The 21,612-nt window shown below is 38.9% G+C and overlaps 1 protein-coding gene across 2 annotated transcripts in view; it reads left to right on the forward strand.

Annotated features, from left to right (window-relative positions):
* Positions 1–488: 488 nt before the first annotated feature.
* The window catches only part of ACVR1 (activin A receptor type 1), a 91,401-nt gene continuing 70,277 nt past the window's right edge, over positions 489–21,612 (forward strand). The window contains exons 1-2 of one of the 2 annotated variants that reach the window (XM_021665908.2): positions 489–571; positions 19,418–19,491. In XM_021665908.2, coding sequence (XP_021521583.1) covers positions 19,425–19,491 — 67 coding nt within the window. In that variant the 5' untranslated portion in view covers positions 489–571; positions 19,418–19,424. Of the gene's footprint in view, positions 572–599; positions 688–19,417; positions 19,492–21,612 lie in introns of those variants that run through there. The other variant, XM_021665907.2, reaches the window with a different exon arrangement.

A 21,612-nucleotide genomic window follows, 5' to 3' on the forward strand; every position in this document is an offset into this window, starting at 1 on the left:
CTCAGACTTTTTAAAAAAAAACTAAATGCACATAATAGTACATGCAGAGTCAGATTTTTATTTGACTTTGTGTGTGGCAAGGGAAAGAGAAGAAAGGTCTACAGTACATGGTGTATAGGCTTCAAAGGAACTTGATTTTGAAAAGTGCCGACTGCAAGTCTTATTGGTTTTTGTGTTATTTAGAAAAATATTTAAAGACCGTTATAGATCCCTGACCTCTGCACTCTTCTTATCAGTGTTTTCAAACTTTTCTGTACTTGCTGCACTTGTAGATAGGCTTTGTTTTGTGGTCCTAATTGAAAGGCGTGCCAAATGTGCACTTCCTTTAGCCACCGCATTCACAACTGCAGAATTTTCTTCTGCTTAGCTGGTTTTCTTTCTTCTTTCCCCCTGCAGCCTGGAGCGTTGTTAAGCGTCACATTGCCAAAGTGAGAGCCACCGGGGAACTCATAATCCCAGCAGCGCCTCTTCTACTCCCTGAGTACCCCAGTGACCAGAGTGAGAGAAGCTCTGAAGGAGGGCACGCAGCTTGAAGGACGGTGGGCAGATGTGACCGGGAGCCTGCGTTAAGGTAGCTGAGTCAGCTTTACCCAGGAGCTCTCAGAGCGGCGTTGCCAGAACCAGCAGTGCAGCCACATCAACAAATCACTTCTTTTAATACTCTTTGGCAGAGATCAAATCTACAGGGTAAATTCTTTGCCACAAATGATTATTTATTTATTTTTTTACTATGAATTCAATATAAGAAAGCTAGGACCGGCCTCATAGTTCTTAGTTCTGGCATTGCTTTCATAGTAGGCTTTGTTGGGTGGATCTGCACAGCTATTCTTTAAATTTGGCCAAGTTTTTCATATAAATACTGCCAATGTTTCCCTACCTGTAAAATGCCTCTGCCATCCTTTTCACCTTACAGGGCCACTACATTAATTGTTTCTTTTAAAATAGACCTTATTTCTTTTAGAGCAGTTTTAGGTTCACAGCAAAATTGAGCAGAAAGTAGAGAGTGTTCTCATCTATGTCCCCAACACCTCCCCTACTGTCAATATCCCACACCAGAGTAGTACATCTACTGCAATCAATGAACCTACATTGACACATCATTATCACCCAAATGCAATAGTTTACATTAGGCTCAATCTTGGTGTTGTACATTCTGTGGGTTTGGACAAATGAATAATGACATGCATCTGCCATTATAGTATTCTACAGAGTAGTTTGAGCGCCCTAAATGTCTCTGTGCTGTACCTATTCATTTCCTGTTTCCACTAGCCCTTGACAATCACACTGGGCTTTTTACTGTGTCCATACATTTACCTTTTCCAGAACTACATTTTAATAATATATTTCCTGTGGAGTGCTTTAAAAGCATAAAGAAGCCTTGAGCCAGGCATGGTGGCTCATGCCTGTAATCCCAGTGCTTTGGGAGGCCAAAGTTGAAGGATTGCTTGAGCCTAGGAGTTTGAGACCAGCCTGGAAAACATAGTGAGACCCCATCTCTTAAAAAAAAAAAAAAATTAGCCAGGCGTGTTGGCGGGTGCCTGTATCTTCAGCTACTTGAGAGGCTGAGGCACATGGATTACTTGAACCTGGGAAGTTGAGGCTTCAGTGAGCTGTGATTGCACCACTGCAGCCCAGACTGGGCAACAGAACAAGACCTTGTCTCAAAAAAAAAAAAAAAAAAAAAAAAAAAAAAAGTCTTGCTATCCAGGATGAAATGCTATTAAGGGTGCAATAAGTTATGGGAGTAATAGGAATACCTACTTGGAATAGAGTCAGTAAGATGTTTCTGTGAGGGAGGCCTGAAATGCAAAATGTTGATGTGTGTGTCTTTCTGAATTTAGCATTTAGATTGCTTAGATATGGTTTGAACCATGTATATGGAGACAGAAGCAAGGAACTCAGGATTATATTCTGCCAGGATTGGTCTATGCAGCCTTCTTAGATTTAATACTTTTGAGGAAAGTCTCTGATATAGCTGTTAGGTGCATTCTTTTCAAACGAAAGTCTAATGTATTATTATAAAACATGCTTATTATCATTATTATTATTATTGTTACTATTTTGAGACAGGGTCTCACTCTGTTGCCTAGGCTGGAGAGCTGTGATGCAATCATAGCACACTGCAGCCTCAAACTCATGGACTCAAGGAATCCTCCTGCCTTAGCCTCCCAAGTACCTAGGACTATAGATGCACACCACCACACCTGGTGGTGGTGTTTATTTTTTTTTTTAGAGACAGGGTCTCACTGTGTTGCCCAGGCTGGTGTTGAACTCCTGGCCTCAAGTGATCCTCCTGCCTTAGCCCCCCATAGCCTTGTATTTTATGTGAAAGTTAATTTTGATTATTTCATGTTAGATAATACAAAACAGTATAAAGCATAGCCATATATAAAGATAAAAGTTCTTCCTTTTTCTGTTTCACCTTTGGCTAAAGTCTTAGAATACAAACTTTCCTGTTTACAAGCCTCTTCATATGCAGATATTTTTATATACAAACAAAATATGCATATTAATCATGTTAAAAATTGGTGGAACATGACCAGACATCCTATTTCACAACTTGCTTTTTGGCTTGACTTCGTATATTACAGATATTTTTCCTTTTAAGCGGAATTTAATGTCAAGGTGAGTTATCTCTGCCTACTGTCCCTTATATGGCTGTAACGTAATAATCACCAGTCCTCAAGTGAGAGGTTAGTCCATAATTTAAAGGGGGTAGGCAGGAGACCTTTCACATTAGGGACAAAACCAAGGCCATGACTATTGACATTGGACTTTTGGTCACTAAGGATGTTTTTATTTTCCAAGGCAGACGATGCACTGCTTGGGGCTGTTGGCAAGGCTTCAGTTGTGTCAAATTTTTATTTTTTGGAGGCTGTGTTAATGTATTAGCATAGTTGTTAGTTCTGGCTACCATCCTTTGAGCATTTTGAGATACTTTTATGCCCATTTAAGGTGGTGTGAGGTTGAATTCGTTTTAAGAGGAAGTAATGAATAACAGAGATGGAATTAAGAGACAGACTTTATTTTGTGTATATATTTATTCGAGGGAGAAGGAGATGATGGCTGTAGTTAATTGCTACCCTTGTGATTCTTAATTAGGAAACAGGGTTAAAATTGTTCAGCTTGGTAGTTTCCTAATGTGGTTAATGGTAAGAGTCACTAGAGAAGTTTTCAGGTATCTGGTGTTGGCAATGAATATTTGTATTTTTGTTATTTTTTAAAGCATTTGTTTTTAGAAAGGTAGTATTACCAGTGCATACAAGATTAAAAAGGCACAAAAGAGTGTAGAGTGAAAACTGCCTCCCTCCTGTCTCCCAAGTACCCAGTGACCCTTCTAGAAACAACTACTGTTACCATTTTCTTACGTATTCTTCCATATATTTCAGAGTATATATAATATACATGCATATAACCTATATTACAATTTTTCTTTTTTTTTTTAACACACATGGTATCAGTATCCACAGTTTTGTACCTTTTTTCATTGAAATAATATTTCTTGGAAGTTCTTCCATAGTAGCACTGCATTCATTTTTAGTAGATACTTGGTATTCCATTGTAGAGATGCGCTATCATGTATTTAATGATATTGATGGGCATATAGATCATTTCCAGTTTTTATTATCATGAACAAAGCTATAGGGAATAACCTTGTATGTATAACATTTCAAACATGTGTGAGTGTATCTATAGGATCCATTTCTAGTAGAATTGCTAGGTCAAAGGTTACACACATTTTAATTTTGGTAGAAATTTATTGCCAAATTGGTCTGTTTATAGACCTTGACAAATTTTAGATTTAAAAGCAATGACTGAGAACACTGATTTCTCCTGCCCTTGCCTGTCAAATATGACTGCCAAACTGATTATTTTATTTCTTGGCCAAAGCAATAGGTAAAAAATGGCAGTTTAATGTGCTTTCATTTGCATTTTTCATAGTTTGATTGAGATTGAGCATTTTTTCGTAAGTTTAAAAGCCACTTTTATTTCTAGTTATCTTCTTTCTTTCTTTGTGTTCTTTGTCTATTTTGCTATTGGGTTATGATTTTTATTATCAAAATATCACATCAAAATTATCAGTTCCCCCTTTTTTATCCTTGTGGTATGTGCTATTTATATTTTCCTCAGTTGGCCATTTGTATAGAAATACTTATCATTTTGTTGTGCGGGTTACTAAAAATGTTGTATAGTTAAAATTGCCAATTTATTCACTCAAAGATTATTTATTAAATGCCTCTTGTGTATGAGAACTTGTTCTAGGGACCAGGCTGTAAAACAGTTAAAAAAAAAAAACAAAACAGACCCCAATTCTTGCTCCACAGCAGAACTTACATTCTTACTTACAGTGGAGGAAATGGTCAATATCATAGTATCATAGTTAAAAGACATTTTTCCATTTTTAAATTTAAAAACTTATTAGTGTCATGTGGGCTTTCTTTAGATTTAAGTCTTTGATCCATCTGAAATTTTAGGTATGAATTCAACTTAATTTTTCTCTAGATGCTCTATTAATTAGGGTTAGGTTGAATTGCTGTAACCAAAGGACTGAAATATGCTACGGTTCAAAGAACACACAGTTTCTTGCAGGCCAAGGAACAGTATATTATATAGTATTACACTATCGTAATTGCCTTGTTGCCTTTCTTTATGAATCCATCAACCAAGTGTTCAGACCTACAGGTTGGTCTTGCATTATCTTTTTATGTCTTGTAAGTCTTTTAAAACTGGGGTTTCCCCCTCCAGCCCATTCTTTCCCTTATAGTTTCTCTGTTGAAGAACCTGTTTTTTTTTCTTCACTTAACAGTCCCAGTTTAAGCAAAACAGGTCAGCGGAACAGCCCATATCCACTGATCATTCAGAGGCTTGAGTTCCTTCTGTCTGTGGCTCTAGTAATTGTTGCTGTGATTATCTGCATGGCCATATCTGAGTTGTTGCCATAGCTGGGTCCCCACCATGGGAAGGGCAAAGGAGAACGTCCAGGGCTAGTGATCAGAAACTATAGACATCACTACAGATGAGAACTATAGTGATGAAGAACTTCATTATAGGGGTATGTCTAGCTGCACTGGAGACTGAAAAGTGAAGTCTGTGTGGGCCGCCTTGCACCCAAGAAGAAGAAAAGAAGGAATTTTAGTGGAAAAGGAGCAGTCTCTGCCATATTGGCTAGTCATTCCAATTTTACTGAACAGTCCCAACTTTTCTCCTTTGGTTTCTTTTATACTGTAAATTCCTATATAGATTTTGGTCTATTTCTGGGATAACCGTTTAGTTTCATTAATCTGTCTGCCTACTGATGCAGCAGAATTGCATTGTTATAACTTTCGAGGCTTAGTTTTTTTTTTTTCTTTTTCATAGGGGTAAGTCTCCCCATTTTAAGTCCTATTTCACAGAATTTTAATACGTGTGTGTGTGTGTGTGTGTGTGCGTGTGTGTGTGTTTAAAATACGAACTTTAAAAGAACCATACCTTGTTACCACCCTCTCCCCTCCATGAAGAAAACCTATTATTATTGGGATTTTGTTAAATATAAAGACTTCATTAGTGAAGGTTCACATCTTTATGATGTTAATTTTTATTTGACAATAGCATTGCACAGTTCCTTTGAAAAACACTGATCTGAACCCTAGACTTTCTATATCCTTTGACCTGTGGCACTTACTGAAGTTTATGGGAGGAGTGATCACTTTATATGATGTGTTAATTTTATTTCAATGCATGATTTCTGATTATGACCAGAAAACATACTTTTTCCACTATTCTATTAAAAATAAACTTGGAACTTGTAAAAAACAACTTCTTCAGGTTGAAGATAAGAAAGAGCTGATATTTCAGAAGTTTTTTGCATAAACTTACTTGTAATATATAAACCTGGGCTCATTGTTTGCATATATATGATGCAGTGCTTGTTACTTGCTTAGTGTATGTGTATGTGTGTATATACTTGTAACAACACATATTCAGCTTTTGTCCTTTCTTTTTTACCTTTTTAAATATAAAATAAAACACAAATTTACACAAGAAGTGTACATAGTTTAGTTAATTACAAGGTGAATACTTCTGGTGCTCACCATGCAGGCCAAGAAACGGTATATTATATAGTATATGCACTGTAGTAATTGCCTCCTTGCTTTTCTTTATGGGTCCATCAACCAGGTGTTCAGACCTACAGGTTGGTGTTACGTTATCTTTTTATGTCTTGTAAGTCTCTTAAAACTGGGGTTTCCCCCTCCAGCCCATTCTTTCCCTTATAGTTTCTCTGTTGAAGAACCTGGCCGTTTGACCTCCACGTTCTTATTTGCTAGGTTTTGGTGATTGCATCCACATGGTTAATTCATTTTTTTTTGTTAGTGGCATACGTTATATGAACACCTCAATCTGGACACCAGGGATGCTCACTGCTACTGAGTGGGTCTTTATATCTAGGCCCGTTTAGTGGACAGAACCAGGAATTAAATACTTATAAAATACTTCATGAGTTCATTCTGATGCTTATGATTCAAATTTGGTTTATAAGGTTTTAACTTAACCTTTTCTATATAACATCTTTATCTCCTTCATTTGACACAGAATTCTAGTCCTCAAAAACAGCAGAGGATGATAGTCGGAATACTCCATTGATACTCATTTGCTTTCTTCTACATCATACACGCAGTATTCTCAGTAGTGCCACAATGCTAACACTATACCGCTAGTTATGAAAACTGAAAACAATTTCTTTTTTGTATGCTATTTCCATTCTCCTTTTGATTTTGTTTTTTGTTGTTGTTGGAGGGTGTTTGTAGTTGTTGAAAATTGGGCAGATTTAAACACTGATTATCTCTTAGATGATATTTGAAGGAGGAATAATTTTAACTTTGTTGGGTGAGATGTTGGGTTTTAGTTATGTTTAGAAAAAGTCCTTATCTTTCAGAGAATTTGTGGGTGAAATGATATGACATATGTGATTCTCATTAAAATACCTCAGGAAGAAAATGGGAATGGAGGAAATAAGGCTGCTTATTTTTGAAGCTGGGGGTAGAATGTTGCTTATTTTTGAAACTAGAAGGTTTTAAAAGAAGACATTATGCTTTCTGTTTCTATGTAACTTGAACTATCTGTAATATAAAATATAAGTATCAATTTTATAAACTGAAAATTAAAGAACATATGGGAGGAGGGCACTAAGGAAGGAACAGACAGGGAGGAAGGAAATGCCTAAAGAATGGGTGATTTTATTCTCAACCTGGTGGTCCAGCCTGGTGACTACAGTGGTTCCTGAGCCTAAGAAAATGATAACATCTTGAGTGAAAAGAAAAGGCTGAGCTGTCGTGCCTAAACCAAGATTTAAGGCATGAGTGACAGAAGACAAAGCCTCTATCTAAGGAAACTGAGAAGGATCAAAACATAAAATGCAGAGATACCAGAGAATGGGGCCTGCAAATCCCAGCTAGGGAAGAAGCCAAGGGAAGAAGGTGGTCACAACACCACATCTTACACAATCAGGGAGTGAGACCTCCTCGTCATTCTCAGCATCACCCGATTTGCTGGGGTGTGGGGGATTCCTAGGGCCCATCACGGACCACAACCTCTAATGGGTGAGGCTTGGGAATCCATAGTTTGAAGAAGCTCCCCTGTGAATCTGAAGGATAAGATAAGGACTTAAATGAGGTAGAACCTTAATAAGGGGTATTTTAGTGGATTGTCTAGGGCAGAACACCATGGACCGAAGACTGGCTGGAGGACGTGGAGGACGCGGAGGACGCCTATGTAGATTGCTCTTCTAGAAAGTGTTCGGTGAAAGGGTGAGGAGGGTGGATACTGGAGACCTCGGGACTGAGGAGGTGGTGGTAGTTGAAGCTGTTGCTTATGATGATGTAAGAGAGATTGCCTATAAATGGGAAGGGCGTGGATGGTTTTCAGTACAGGATAACTGAGTAATTGGGCTACACGTGTCCTTAGGCCCTCCATTGCCAGAGAGATTATTTTTTGGAAAGAGAATTTTTGAGATGGTTCAGGGAAAGCTTGGAAATATTCATCATGGATTAGATGTTTCTTTCACTTGTTAGCATTTTGAATTACATATTAAGGGGAGGAGAGGCGTCAAAGTCTTCTCAGTGCTTTTGCTTGTCAAGTTCTTATTGGGCCATTCTGGCCCATCCTTGAGAAAGAAGGAAGGAATGGAGCCTGGCGCAATGGATACAGGGACCTCCCTCCCTGCCGCCATCATGCTCTTGCATTTTTCTCTTTTACCTGTTTCCTTGCCTTTTGTTAAATGGCAGTCTTGTATATGTAGAACCTCCTAAAGGGGTTGCCTGGTACAGAGTAGTGTTTGTTAGTCGTTACACTTTTGGACTATTGGAGGGTTTCCCATGTTTCCACAATGATTTCATAACCACAGTGTTTGAAGGTTGTGGACAAGGACTGAGGTGAGAATACTGTTCTGTTTTCCACTGCCTTGGGGTCTTTGTTTTGTTTTATTTTAAGTTTTAATTTTACATGTTTTTTAGAGATAGGGTCTCACTCTGTTACCTAGTCTGGAGTGCAGTGGCATGATGGTAGCTCACTGTAACCTTGAACTCCTGGGCTCAAGTAATCCTGTCGCCTCAGCCTCCAGAGCAGCTGGGACTACAGGCCCACACCACCACGCCTGGCCAATTTTCTTTTCTTTTCTTTTTTTTTTTTTTTTTGTAGAGATGGGGTCTCACTATTTTGCCCATGCTGGTCTTGAACTCCTGGGCTCAAGTGATCCTCCTGCCTCAGCCTCCCAAAGTGCTGGGATTACAAGCATGAATCACTGTGCCTGACTACATTTTGTTTTTAATAACAGATCACATTCACCATTTTCAACTCTTATTGGCTTTCTACCTTCGTGTTCTTGAGCATATCACCTATTTTTAAGACTTCATTCTTTCTCCCTACTTCATAGAGTGCATTTATTTTTACTTTTAACATTGTTTTCTTATTTAGGTCAGTGAGTGTTTCTGGTTAGGTGGGTGGTTTTTTGGTTACATCCGTTCTCTGGTCTCTCTCCACCTGGTATCCATCCAGAACCTCTCCCTGCCTCCTCTCCCCCTCGCCTCCTTGTTTCTGTTGTGGTTACTTGGATGCTAACCCATTCAACTTGTGCGCTGACCCTGGTACATGACTCGTTTTCTTTCTCATGATCATATTTATACTTTTGATGGATATATTTAAATGAACAGCTGTGTGTTTGTTGAGTCATACCACAATTATCTGATTCTGCTTTAGCTGCTTGACTGGCAAAAGCATATTTCAAGCTAAATTGTGAGAGAATTCCATTAATCACATTCTATTTGGGGGAGGGGAGAGGAGAAAGACCACTAAGAGAATTATTTTCCAAGATTAATGTTAATTAGTGATTCCATTATTTAGAGTAGGTTGATCTGCTTGCTCTTTAATGTGTCACTTGGAGAAACTTTACAAAGTTTAAATAACTATAAAAATAACTATAAAAGGTTTAATGATATCAGCCATGTAGGCAAAATTCCCTGGAATAATTGATGTGCAGATAAAGTTAGTTGCTGCTGCTGGTCTATTTAAATAGATAGGGGGGTCTTTCAAAGAGTTCCTTTATGTAAAGACCAGGGTTCTTGCTGTAGTTAATTGGCTAAGTATTTTGTTTTAAGCCTCCTGGAAAGGTAACATCCAGTTCAGAAATGTTACAACTTTCCTTTTTTTTCTTTAAATGTATTAATTACTAACTGTAACCTCTGGTCGAGTCTTTGGCTTCCATCAGCTGGATCTGTTTTTCTCCTGACACTTCCTTGGGGTTCTTTCTAAAGGTTATTAATAGGCATGGAAGCATGGCTTTCCAAATAGCGTCAATAACTGGTAGAAGCCTTCAGGGGAGATAATATGTCAACTTCTGACTTGTAGGAGATGTATTTTCAAGATACAGACGCTGTCTCAGAGGTCACTAAGGATGGCTCTGGGCCTGTCACCTGGTGTCTGCAACTAGAGATCCAAGTAGTCCTTTCCAACTGGGATATTGTCCACGAGGGAGTTGTCTGGTACACCCAAGGTCTGCCAGCCGTCTTTTTGTTTGGATGCTTCTCTTGGATGACACCCTTGAAAACTGGAATCCAAGTTACAAATGGTATCTTTTAATTTATCTCAAATATCTGCTTGCTACTATATTAAATGAAGGACATACAAACCTACCCCTGTCCCCTCATTTCCTTGCTAGGCGGTATAAAGCTCAAACTTCACCTTCTTCTCTCCACACCAAAGTGTAGCCTAGGCTAAGATGCTAAAATGAATGTGCTTTAATTTATATTGCACACCTGGTCGGTGCCAAGGTTGAGGATGTAGCCATGAGCCAGGCAGAGTTCTTACTCTCATGTTGCTTACATGTTGGTATGTGGAGGAGGGAGAAACATGTAAAAATAAATTAGTTATATGAAGAAGATATGATGGGGTAATAGCGTTCATGGGGGTGGGGTGAGAACATCTGAGACAGGAATGGGTTTGGAGTGTGGGAGTGAGATGGAAGGCTTTGGTTAGGCCAGTGTATAAAGGGTGGTATTTCTCACTATCACAGAATATTGCTGCAGTGCCTGTCATTAACGACAGAGAGACAGACAGAGAGAGAGAGAGAGAGAGAGAGAAGAGAGAGTAATGTATCTCTCTGGCCTTGACATTCCTTTCATCTTAAACTCACCCCCGCCCCCCGCAATTATTATAGATTAATCACGTTAGCCTTAGAATTGGGACAGCTGTGTCAGATGGGCAGTGCTTCTAACACCATTTGTCTAGTCATTGGAGGGATAGAAAGGTCTACACTGTTAGGTTAGAGGGGAAACTTCAGGTCAGGCACAGCTAGAAATGAGACAGAGGGCTGAGACAGTGTCTACCTGAGGACTTTGGGAAGAAGTGGGATTTTAAATGAACTTCAGAGTTACCTCTAGAAGAGCTTTATGGGAAGGAATAATGGGGCTTTTCCTGCCAATAGGTAAAAAAAAAAAAATTGTTCCAGTCACAGTTTTCAAAGGAGGGACAGGGTGTGAGCTGTGAGCTACATTGGGGAATGTAACAAAATAGCTGGGTGATGTTGGAGTCCTATCAGTTGAAACAAAGCAGGCGGACCGTGGCTATTCGAAACAAAGGAATGAAGTGGAAAATGAGGGACAGTCTCCATGTAGTCAAGCCTGGTGAAATGAAACCTGGTTTTGAGGTACCAGCAAGGCATGCAGCAGGTGATCAAAACACTGGGTTCTCAGAAGTTTAGCCTATGTATTCTGTGTATATCTGGCAGGGGTGTAGCAAAGTCAGTTTCATTCTGTGTACAGTTAAAATAAATTTACTGGGAAGCCTTTGATTCTTACGTAGTAGCCTAAGCTAAACCTTTCACTTTCTTTCAATTAAGCCTATCTTTTTTCATCTTTTTTTATTTTACAGATCTTATTGTTTGCTTCCCTTCCTTCCCAAACCGTATCTAGGGTCCATCTGTTACAGCTGGAATGTTTGTAGTGTAACTCAGTCAAAACCCATTCTTTCCTGAAATAATCCATAATTATTTCCTCTAACTACAGGATAAACTGATCCAGGGCCTGGTTTTCAGTTCTATAGGACTTGTCCAAGAAGCTATTTGTATTCATCTATCATGAAAGATCAAATTATATGCTAATATTCTGAAAGTAACACCCTGCCAGAAACCCTCCAGCAGCAGTGAAGTCTATATAAAACCAAGCCTTGGCAATTTACACATTGCCAGTTCAGACAGAGTGTGGTGGTAAAAATGTTTAACAGGTCATTTTTGAACCTTAGAAAAGACCCTGACTTAACTTATATGGTGTGATAGCTTCAGTTTAACCTTTCTGTGCAGCTATTACTGGTAGCTCATGTCTCATTTCACTCTTCCCAAAGGCCCAGATAGTTTGGCACAAGCTGCCTTTGGGTTAGCTCATTGCCTTTAGAGTATAGAAGAGATATGACTGTTCTTGTATTATCTAATCAGCTACAGTGGCTGGTATTGGCCCCGCTTGGTGGCTGTTGATGTAAGTCTATTTTCCTTCAAAGTTTCATGTCTAGAATTTGACTTGCCAGGCCTAACTCTGCCCCCACATGTGCCTTTCTGTTTTTATTTTGGGGGGGGTGAGTTTACGCGAGAACCAAAGAGTAGGGATGGAAGATGGGAACTAGAAACCAATGATGCATTATCAAAGAGGCTTGATTGTTTCCTATGATATCAGTATCTTTTCTAGGGGCAGAGGGAGGGAGGAGATAATTGGAGGTCACAGAGAAATATGAAATTGTTTAAGGTTAGAGAAATGGAAAGAAGGCATGATTGAATGGTGTACTAAATAATCATGAGTAAATGTTGTTTAAGAGGAAAATCAAGATTGCTGAAGTTCAGAAGAATTGAGGCTTGATAACATGTTAAGGATAGCAGAGTGTGGTGGCTCACACCTGTAATCCCAGCACTTTGGGAGGCCAAGGCAGGTAGATTAATTGAACCCAGGGGTTCGAGACCACCCTGGGAAAATGGTGAAACCCCACCTCTACCAGAAAATATGGAAAGAATTAGTCAGACATGGTGGCATGTGCCTGTAGTCCCTGCTACTTGAGGGGCTGAGGCAGTAGGATCATTTGAACCCAGGAGTTTGAGGCTGCAGTAAGCCGAGGTCGTGCCATTGCACTCCAGCCTGGGCCATGGAACGAGACCCTGTCTCAAAAAATACCAAACAAACAAACAAAAACTGTTATGGATGACAGAACAAGATTGCTAAACTGTGGCTGGCTAGTTAAGTGAAAGTTGTATAGAGTGGTGGTTGATTAAGGCCTTTTTGACCTGTGTCCTTAGGCAAGTTTCTTCTACCTTCTTAGATGACTAAGAGAAAGCAGGATTCCACAAATTATTTTTCTGCCTTTGTCTGTGCCTTTTATATTAAAGAGAATGATTTTTCCCTTATGGAAGGCATCATACAGAATACATAAATATATATAAAGAAAAAAACTGTCCTGGAATTGTAGTGAGAGCCCTTACCAATGGTGAGCAAGCATAGGTTAGAAAATGTCTTCACGTGGCTGATGTAAAAGTCATTCAAAATAGGGGTGGGTGATTGTATGGCCTCTCTTCTAAGATTCTTCCTTTTCTTTCTTTCTTTCTTTTTTTTTTTTTGAGACAGAGTTTCGCTCTTGTTGCCCAAGCTGGAGTGCAGTGGCACAATCTCGACTCACTGCAACCTCTGCCTCCTGGGTTCAAGCAATTTTCCTGTCTCAGCCTCCTGAGTAGCTGGAATTACAGGCATGCCCCACTATGCCCTGCTAATTTTTTGTATATGTAGAAGAAATGGGGTTTCACCATGTTAGCCAGGCTGGTCTCGAACTCCTGACCTCGGGTGATCTGCCCACCTCGGCCTCCCAAAGAGCTGGGATTACAGGCGTGAACCACTGCGCCCAGCCCCCAAGATTCTTTCTAATTCAAAGATTGTTAGAAATTGAATTGAGAAGAGTATCAGGAATGTCCTTATTGAATGAATAGGTACTCAGTAAAGTATGTATTGAAGAATGAGGTTAGGCCACCAGGCAAGATAAATGAACATTTTGTCAAATTTTCCAGTGGGAAAGAATTTTAGGGTTCATATTCTAACTTTTCCCTCATCCTCAATATTATAGATAATGAAGTATAGGCTACTCATAAGTCTAGTTTTCAGAAACATTCTTTATTGCTGTATTATAGATTAGAATTAGATTGCCTAATATGGGTTGTGAAAGTTGTATATAAAAGTATATTATATTCTCAGTTATTCTGTGACCAATATCAGCATACTTTTTGAGGTAGTACATTGTGGGGTATCTGTAGCTTTATCCAGCTGTAAAATTGTGATGAACAAAAAAAGTGCCAAACTTGGTCTCAAACCCACACACATTAGAAATTGAGCTAAACAGCTAGCTCCTTAACTACATGCAGTCTGATCTATAAGTGGAATTTGAAAAGTACGGTGGGATTTGGAAAGTCGTTCTGTACTGCCCTGGTGATGTGTCTGTTTTTAGTAGAATATCATGGGAATGTTCTGTCTTCTAAGAAGGTAGGCCTGAGACATTGTAAGAGACAGTATTGATTTAAAGAGAGTACCTTAGTTAAGGCAGGAGGTCTCTAACCATTTTCTGAATAGCGATTTTTCTTGTGTCTGAAATATTAAGATCAGTTACCAGGGATAGAGGATCTTATCCAAGAACAGAAAGATGCGTGTACACATGAGGCAGAGATTCATACTCTGAACCCTTCAGATAATATTTTGCAGTCCCCAGTAGCCTGTGATTTTTCAGTTAGAGATTTTGGCATTGCAGCCTTGCGCAAGGATTTAGTTGAACCCAAATGAGATAAGCAGTTGTGAGTACCTTCATACAAGTTTATATCCCATTTCAAAAATATTTATACATAAAATATTATTCCAACATTAAAAGAAAATAATGCTTTCTTCCTTGACTGTTAGACTTGCTGACTTCTGTGACGTTAGACAGGTTAGTGAGATTTCTAAAACTGTAGAACGGTGTCATTTTTGTCAGGTATCCGGTTAGTGCTTAGTCTAAAATATCTGGTACCATCTGGTTATCTGATACAATACATAGACTGAGCATTTACGGACTAAGGCAGTTACTCAGAGTGTTGTCCGAGAAGTCTTTAGGCGCCTGAGACTTTCTCAGGGGTTTCACAAGGTCCTTCTTCTTTGAATGATATGTGTGATACTGGATTTCCTATATATACTGCAGCCAGTGCAACATATTGTAACAGAATGAATATAGATCATATGTGAGAATCCAGCTGTCTTTTATTAAGTCAAACAGATTTTTTAAAAAGTGGGAAAACAATGCTACTTTTCTCGCTACATGTTTTTAAAAAATACATCATACTTCTTCTAAAAAAAAAGTAGTATGTTTATTGTTATTAGGAATAGAATATTTTAAAAATTCTGTTTAAATTTTTAAGACTGTAAATATCAAGAGATGTAGCCTGCATACACACACTTCTCAGTAATGTTCAAGAGTTTAAAGAAATTCTGAGGCCAAAAAGTTTAAAAAATACTGGAGTAAGGCAATCCCAGAACTACTGAATTATTGCCACTCCCATTTTCCACTACTAGTCTCTCTCTCTTGCCAGCTTACATATGAAAACTCCTTAGCCAACGTTTCTTATAATTGAAATATGGTCAGGAGATAGCAGAACACTCCCTTTTCTGCATGCTTTTTTTCTTTCCTTTTGGGGTTGCTGTTTTCAGTAGCTGACTTAGCTGGTCAGGAGAAGCACTGCAGACCCTGAACAAGATGGCAATCAGTAAGTAATGTTGACTCTTTTCCCAAAGATTTTTGGCAGATTTTGAGCTGTCTTTAAACAGTAGAGACTGAATTGGTCCCTACTGTTTGAGGGTCTGAATTTATAATTCTTTTTCTGTCTTCTATTTATGAGCCTAAATTATTGTTTTAATTTTGTTCACACAGTGATAATCTGTTAATAGGTATTTGGGACATGGGCTTTTGCTGGCTTTGTGACATGAAAAATATGCCAGGGGTGATTGTTTCTTAGATTTTCTTTTTTTTGAATAGTAAAAGGAGTCTTGATTTTGAAGCTTATTAACTGTTGGCTTTTCCTATTACTTGAGCTCAATTGTACAGATTAAAGTTATAGAGATGATAAATCTCTTAATCTTGCCATTCCTTTGCAGGTCTCTGTGTGTGTAGTGGGGAGGGGGTGCTACTAATTCTTTAGAATTTAATCTTAAATTGAGCTGATTAATTCAGGAAAAATTCTAATTAAACTATTATTAAATGTGCACCTACTTGGCTCTGGCAACGATGAACAAGATGGACTATAGATTTTGCTCCTATGGAGTTTAGAGTCTAGTGAGAGAGACAGGTGTTCGAAAGCACACACAGGTATGAATGCATAATGATTAATTAGGATGATTTCTATGAGTGAAACTTAGAGTGGTCTATGAGAATGAGCAGAGAGTATTTAAGGGTTTAGTCAGGCTTCTAGAAGGCAGTAGCCTTTAGAGAAGCCACTGAGACTTACAGGATGAGTAGGCATTCAGTAGGTTGGTCCCTGAAAGAAGGGAGCATCACGTGCAAACGTCCAGAGTTAGGCAGAAAGCGGCCTGGTTCGGGGTGACAAGAATGGATAGTGGGGACTGAGGAACTAAGGAATGATGGTGTGAGCCAAGCGGGCAGTGAAGGTAGGTGAGTAGAAGGCCTAGAGTGCCTTACCTCTGTCTGACCCTTGCCTTCCTCTTCAGCCTTGTTGGGTGTGCTCCAACTTTTTATAACTCTTCCAGACCCTTGTGTCCTGGCCAGTCTTGTGTTTTTTCAGTCCTGAGGTTTGCCTTAAGTCCTCAGGACACGCCATGCTCGCTCTGGCCACAGGTACCTCCATAGAAGTGCCTTTTCCCCTAAGTATTACCCTATCTGTATCCTGTGTTCACCCTCTCCCACCACACCCCCCACCACACTCACCCTTTTCCTCATACCTTTACTCATCTTTCTGGTTCCTGGTTCCTTTTCAGATGTTACCTCCCCAGGGAACCTCTCCACCCTCCAGGAGGTCTCAAGTTGTTTTGTTAGCAGCGTTATTTTAACTATGTTTCTTCCCAACTCTTAATTCAGTTTTTAATGATGCAATCTTTTGGATGAATATTTGATTACCACCATAGACATATTTTGTAAGTGCCACGATAACAAGGACCGCATTTGTATTTGTCATTTTAGGTTTCTAATATGTAGCACATAGTAGCTTTTGAGTATAGGAAGGACTGGGAATTCAGAAAGACTGAGATACGAAATAATTTAGTTCAGCAGTGTTCAATCGTTTGTGATGACATATCCCATAAAAAGTTTTTTGATGTAACCTCAATATGTAAATTGGCTACACATTTTATATAAAATAAAGATATATTATAAAGCATACGTAAAATAGAAATTAAATAATTAAGGATAAAATACTTAAGGTGTTGCTAATGACAGTGGAATCATATTATCATCAATGAAAGTCTCAGGCCACTCTGGATAACGTTTTTTTTTTTTTTTTTTTTTTTTTTTGAGACAGAGTCTCACTCTGTTGCCCAGGCTGGAGTTCAGTGGCTCCCTGCAGCCTCCACCTCCCAGGTTCAAGCGATTCTCCTGCTTCAGCCTCCTGAGTAGCTGGGAGTACAGGCATGTGCCACTACGCTTGGCTAATTTTTGTGTTTTTAATAGAGATGGGGTTTCACCATGTTGGTCAGGCTAATCTGGAACTCCTGACCTCGTGATCCACCTGCCTCAACCTCCCACAGTGCTGGGATTACAGGCGTGAGCCACCACACCCGGCCGATAATGTTTATTTTATATGACAGTGGTTGCAAATCCATTTTTCAAATATTTTCAGAATTTGAATTTGGGGAGACGGTTTCATGTCAGATTAAACTGAATATTACTACTTTTCTCTAGTAAAGTGGTTAAGGAAGAACCAATAGAAATGAGCGATTTTAAGTTCACTGTTTTCTTGCTCTTCTCTGGTGCTCGCATTAATAATATATGGTATCTCTAGTTTCTTTAATGGTTTAGAACAATTGTCATTTGGGAAGTCTCATGTCACTGTAAGTAGCCAATATAACCTGTAATTCCACTTAAACGGACCTTCAGAACTACAAGTGTACCGCTGTACTCTATAAACAAATCATGTCCTCTATTATGTAACTCCTAGTTTTTCTGAAAGATACCTCCTGTACTAGACTGTCCTATGGAACTGAGATAGAGACCAGATTAAGTCTCAAGTTATTTTTTACTTTATTAGATTAAAACGTTCTTATGAAAAACCAGCTTCATATTTTCATTCCATAACTCAATGCATGACTCTTGCTTGGTCCTTGGATGCCCATACCTGTTTTGGAGATGAGTGAACCAGTGCTGGAGACTGCCCTAGACGGATGATTATGATTCCATGCCAGGGACTGAAATTACTGCAGAGGGAGAGGTGTTTCATAAAGGTCTTCCCTTTGAGCTGGAATCATGTATGACAGGAGGTAGCAGTGGGGTGGGAGAGGGGTGGAGGAGGGGGCTCAGGGCAGTTCAAGCAGAGGGGAGCAAAAAGCATATTCATGTCCAAAGGTACAGAGATGTGTTGGAGGAGTCACATTCTGGTTGTGAGGGGCCAAGATGAAGGATTTGTATGTCCCCAAGAGGACCCACTATAGGAAAGATCTATGTGAATGTGGAAATAACAGAAACAACAGCAATAGGGTCTTGCTCAAGTTTCATATGCTTTTAAAAATAGAAAAGGAAGGTACATAAAAATCCCCTTTACCTCTTCCCTTACCTTGCTTTTAGGAAAGGAACTGACTGAAATATAATTATGGAACCAAAGAGAAATAAATTTAAATGAAGGGTGGTAAGATATGATGGAGGTATGGTTTGTAAACAGACCACCAGCCAAAAAAATTGATTTAAAAAAAATTTTTTTTAACTAATTAAAAACAAATAGAGATGAGGTCTCACTATGTTGCCCAGGCTGGTCTCCAACTCCTGGGCTCAAGTGATCCTTCCACCTTGGCCTCTGAAAGTGCTGGGATTACAGGTGTGAGCCCCTGCACCAAGACTAAATAATTTTATTTTAAAGGTCAACATTTCAGACATGTTAGAAAGCAATGGGCTTTCGCTCTTTCCTTTAAAGCTGAAAGAGTTCAAGCACACTAACCTATCATTAAAGAACTTTACCAGCTTTTTCTTTATTTTGCCATCCAGAAAATTGCAACTGACCAAACTCTCATCACATTTCTGATATTTCATATTATTCAAATGGAAAAGTTTTTTAAATTTTTACATGATTTTAGTTGTTGTCTATCCTTGTAAAGTTTCGTTAATGCAGAAGTGCATTGCTTTGCCTTAGATGGGGTATTTTGTTGTTGTTGTTATTGTTGTTTTCTTTGCTTTAGGTCTGTATGTTGATGTAGGTTGCTCCACCTCCAGTCCTTTTAAAGGAAAAGTAAGACTTTAGCGTAGTAATTTGACTTGAATTATTCAGTTGCTTAATCTTTAACATCATTTTAGAATAGTCTATTTATGCTTCTCAGGGTTTTTAATCTAGTGCCAATTTTGCATTCAATGGGGTAAGATAAAATTCAAACCTAAAATCTTTTGGGACCGCCTCGCTTTGTAGCTGAAAATTTTTCATTTTCTTATTGAGTTATTTGTAAGAGAGTAAACTTTGAGAAAGTACCCCTGGAGTGACTACTAGTTGGAAGTGAATATGACTGACTTTTTAAGGTTATATGTTTAGATCCATGTAAAAGGTATATGTTTAAATGTTGTAAGAAATAAGGCAATATATCTGGGGAGATTAGTAAGAAGGGCCTTGAGTGGCAGTTTGAAGGTGGTATGCTTAATTTGTCTCCTGCAGTTAGATGTTTATGTTTTACTTACATCTCTTCTTTTCCTTCCACAGTTGAACAATGGTAGATGGAGTGATGATTCTTCCTGTGCTTATAATGATTGCTTTCCCTTCCCCTAGTATGGAAGGTAAGTGACTCACCATCTTTTTGGATTAAGATAAGTATACTGTGATTTTTTTTGACTATTGTAAACTACTTCTTAATCCTATCAAATTTAACACACTTTTTATAATAAATATTTGGTGATTATTGACTATTTTGAAGTAAAATTCTTATATACATTATATATGAATTTTTACATACACTTTTTTTTTTTTTTTTTTTAATTAAACATAACTTTCTACTTAAAATAAATATAGGGCCAGGCATGGTGACTCACACCTGTAGTCTCAGCACTTTGGGAGGTCGAGGCAGGTGGATCACCTGAGGTCAGGAGTTTGAGACCAGCCTGGGCAACATGATGAAACCCCATCTCCACTAAAATACAAAAATTAGCCAGGTGTGGTGGCAGGCACCTGTAATCCCAGCTACTTGGGAGGCTGAGGCAGGAGAATTGCTTGAACCCAAGAGATGAAGGTTGCAGTGAGCCAAGATCATGCCATTGTACTCCAGCCTGGGTGACAGAGCAAGTCTCTGTCTCAAAAATAAATAAATAAACAAATAATAAATATAAAGGAGAAATAAGAGAAAATTCTGTAATTAACAATAAAACATTTGTTTAAACAAACATGAGGTCAGGTGCAGTGACTTGTGCCTGTAATCCCAGCACTTTGGGAGGCTGAGGCGGGCAAATCACTTGAGGTCAAGAGTTCAAGAACAACCGGGCCAACATAGTGAAACTCCATCTCTACTAAAAATATGAAAATTAGCTGGCCATAGTTGTGTGGACCTGTAATCCCAGATACTTGGGAGGCTGAGGTGGGATGATCGCTTGAACCTGAGAGGTGGAGGTTGCAGTGAGCCGAGATTGCGCCACTGCACTCCAGCCTGGGCAACAGAGGAAGACTCTCAAAAAAAACAAAAACAAAAACAAAACCAGCCCCAATGTATATATTACAGTGTAGTTGGGTGGGAGTCTACAAGAAGACATGATGAAGTAGTACATGCTTGCACCTATATAGGTAATGATCTTCAACATCTTTGAAAACAGATTGGTACTGGTGTGTTGTATTGGTGGCTTAGTTGTCACACATGGTCTCTTATCTTCAGTGATTGAATTTTCTGAATCGATGAACAAATTTTGGTAGAATTAAAAAAAAAAAACCATTGGCCCTTGATTTATATAGTAGTTATGTTTTTGGAATATTTAGTATACATTAAGACAGTGTAAATTGAAACTTTGTAAATTGAAACCAGTACCTAACTCTGTCATGCATAAAAACACAATACATACGTGTATGACAGAGTTAGGTACTGGTTTCAATTCTACAAAGATTATTCATGAAAATGAATGCTCAGTGGGAGAGTTGATACTTGTGGGGCATAGGCTATGTCTTGGCCTATTTGGGATGGCATAACAAAAAGTACCAGAAACTGGGTGGATCAAAAGCTAAACTTTTATTTCTCACAGTTCTGGAGGCTGGGAAGTCGGAGTTCAAGGTGCTGGCAGATTCAGTCTCTGGTGAGGGCTCGTTCCTCATAGACTGTGGCTTCGCTGTGTTGTCTCATGGTGGAAGGGGCTGGGTAGCTCTCTGGGATCTGTTTTATAACAGCACAAGTCCCAATCATGAAGGGTCTGCCCTCATGATCTAGTCACCCCAAAAAGCCCTTCTTCCTAATACCCTAACCTTGAGAGTTACGATTCTGGCATGAATTTTGGGGTGACACAAACATTCAGGCCATAAACGGCTAATTGTTAGTTGTGTGACACCACCTAGGCATTTCAGGGCCTTTGGTGTCTCTGACCCTTGGTTACTTACTTTCATTGCTCACCTTTTCATGCCCTCATTTCCAAAAAGTTGCTCAGGGATGGTCCTGCCCTTCTTGAAAACGACAAAATAGATAATCAAGAGAGAAAGGTAATAGAAGTTACTCATAATTCCCTTCACTTACATGTAATTGTTTTAACGTGTTGGTATATATTTTTCTAGATACAGAAAGTCTAAACTCTACATTATTGTGCATGAGCAGTGCCCACTTTATTTTACAAGTGTTCCTCCATGAAGAGTGGTGCTTATTGTAGGAATCTCAGCCTCCTTATGATCGGATGGGACAGTAAGACTAATGCACCGTTACAGACTCTTTGGGG

Source organism: Aotus nancymaae, unplaced genomic scaffold (assembly GCF_030222135.1).
Source record: "Aotus nancymaae isolate 86718 unplaced genomic scaffold, 86718_ANA_hifiasm-v0.15.2.pri h1tg000029l, whole genome shotgun sequence".
Taxonomy (NCBI): Eukaryota; Metazoa; Chordata; class Mammalia; order Primates; family Aotidae; genus Aotus; species Aotus nancymaae.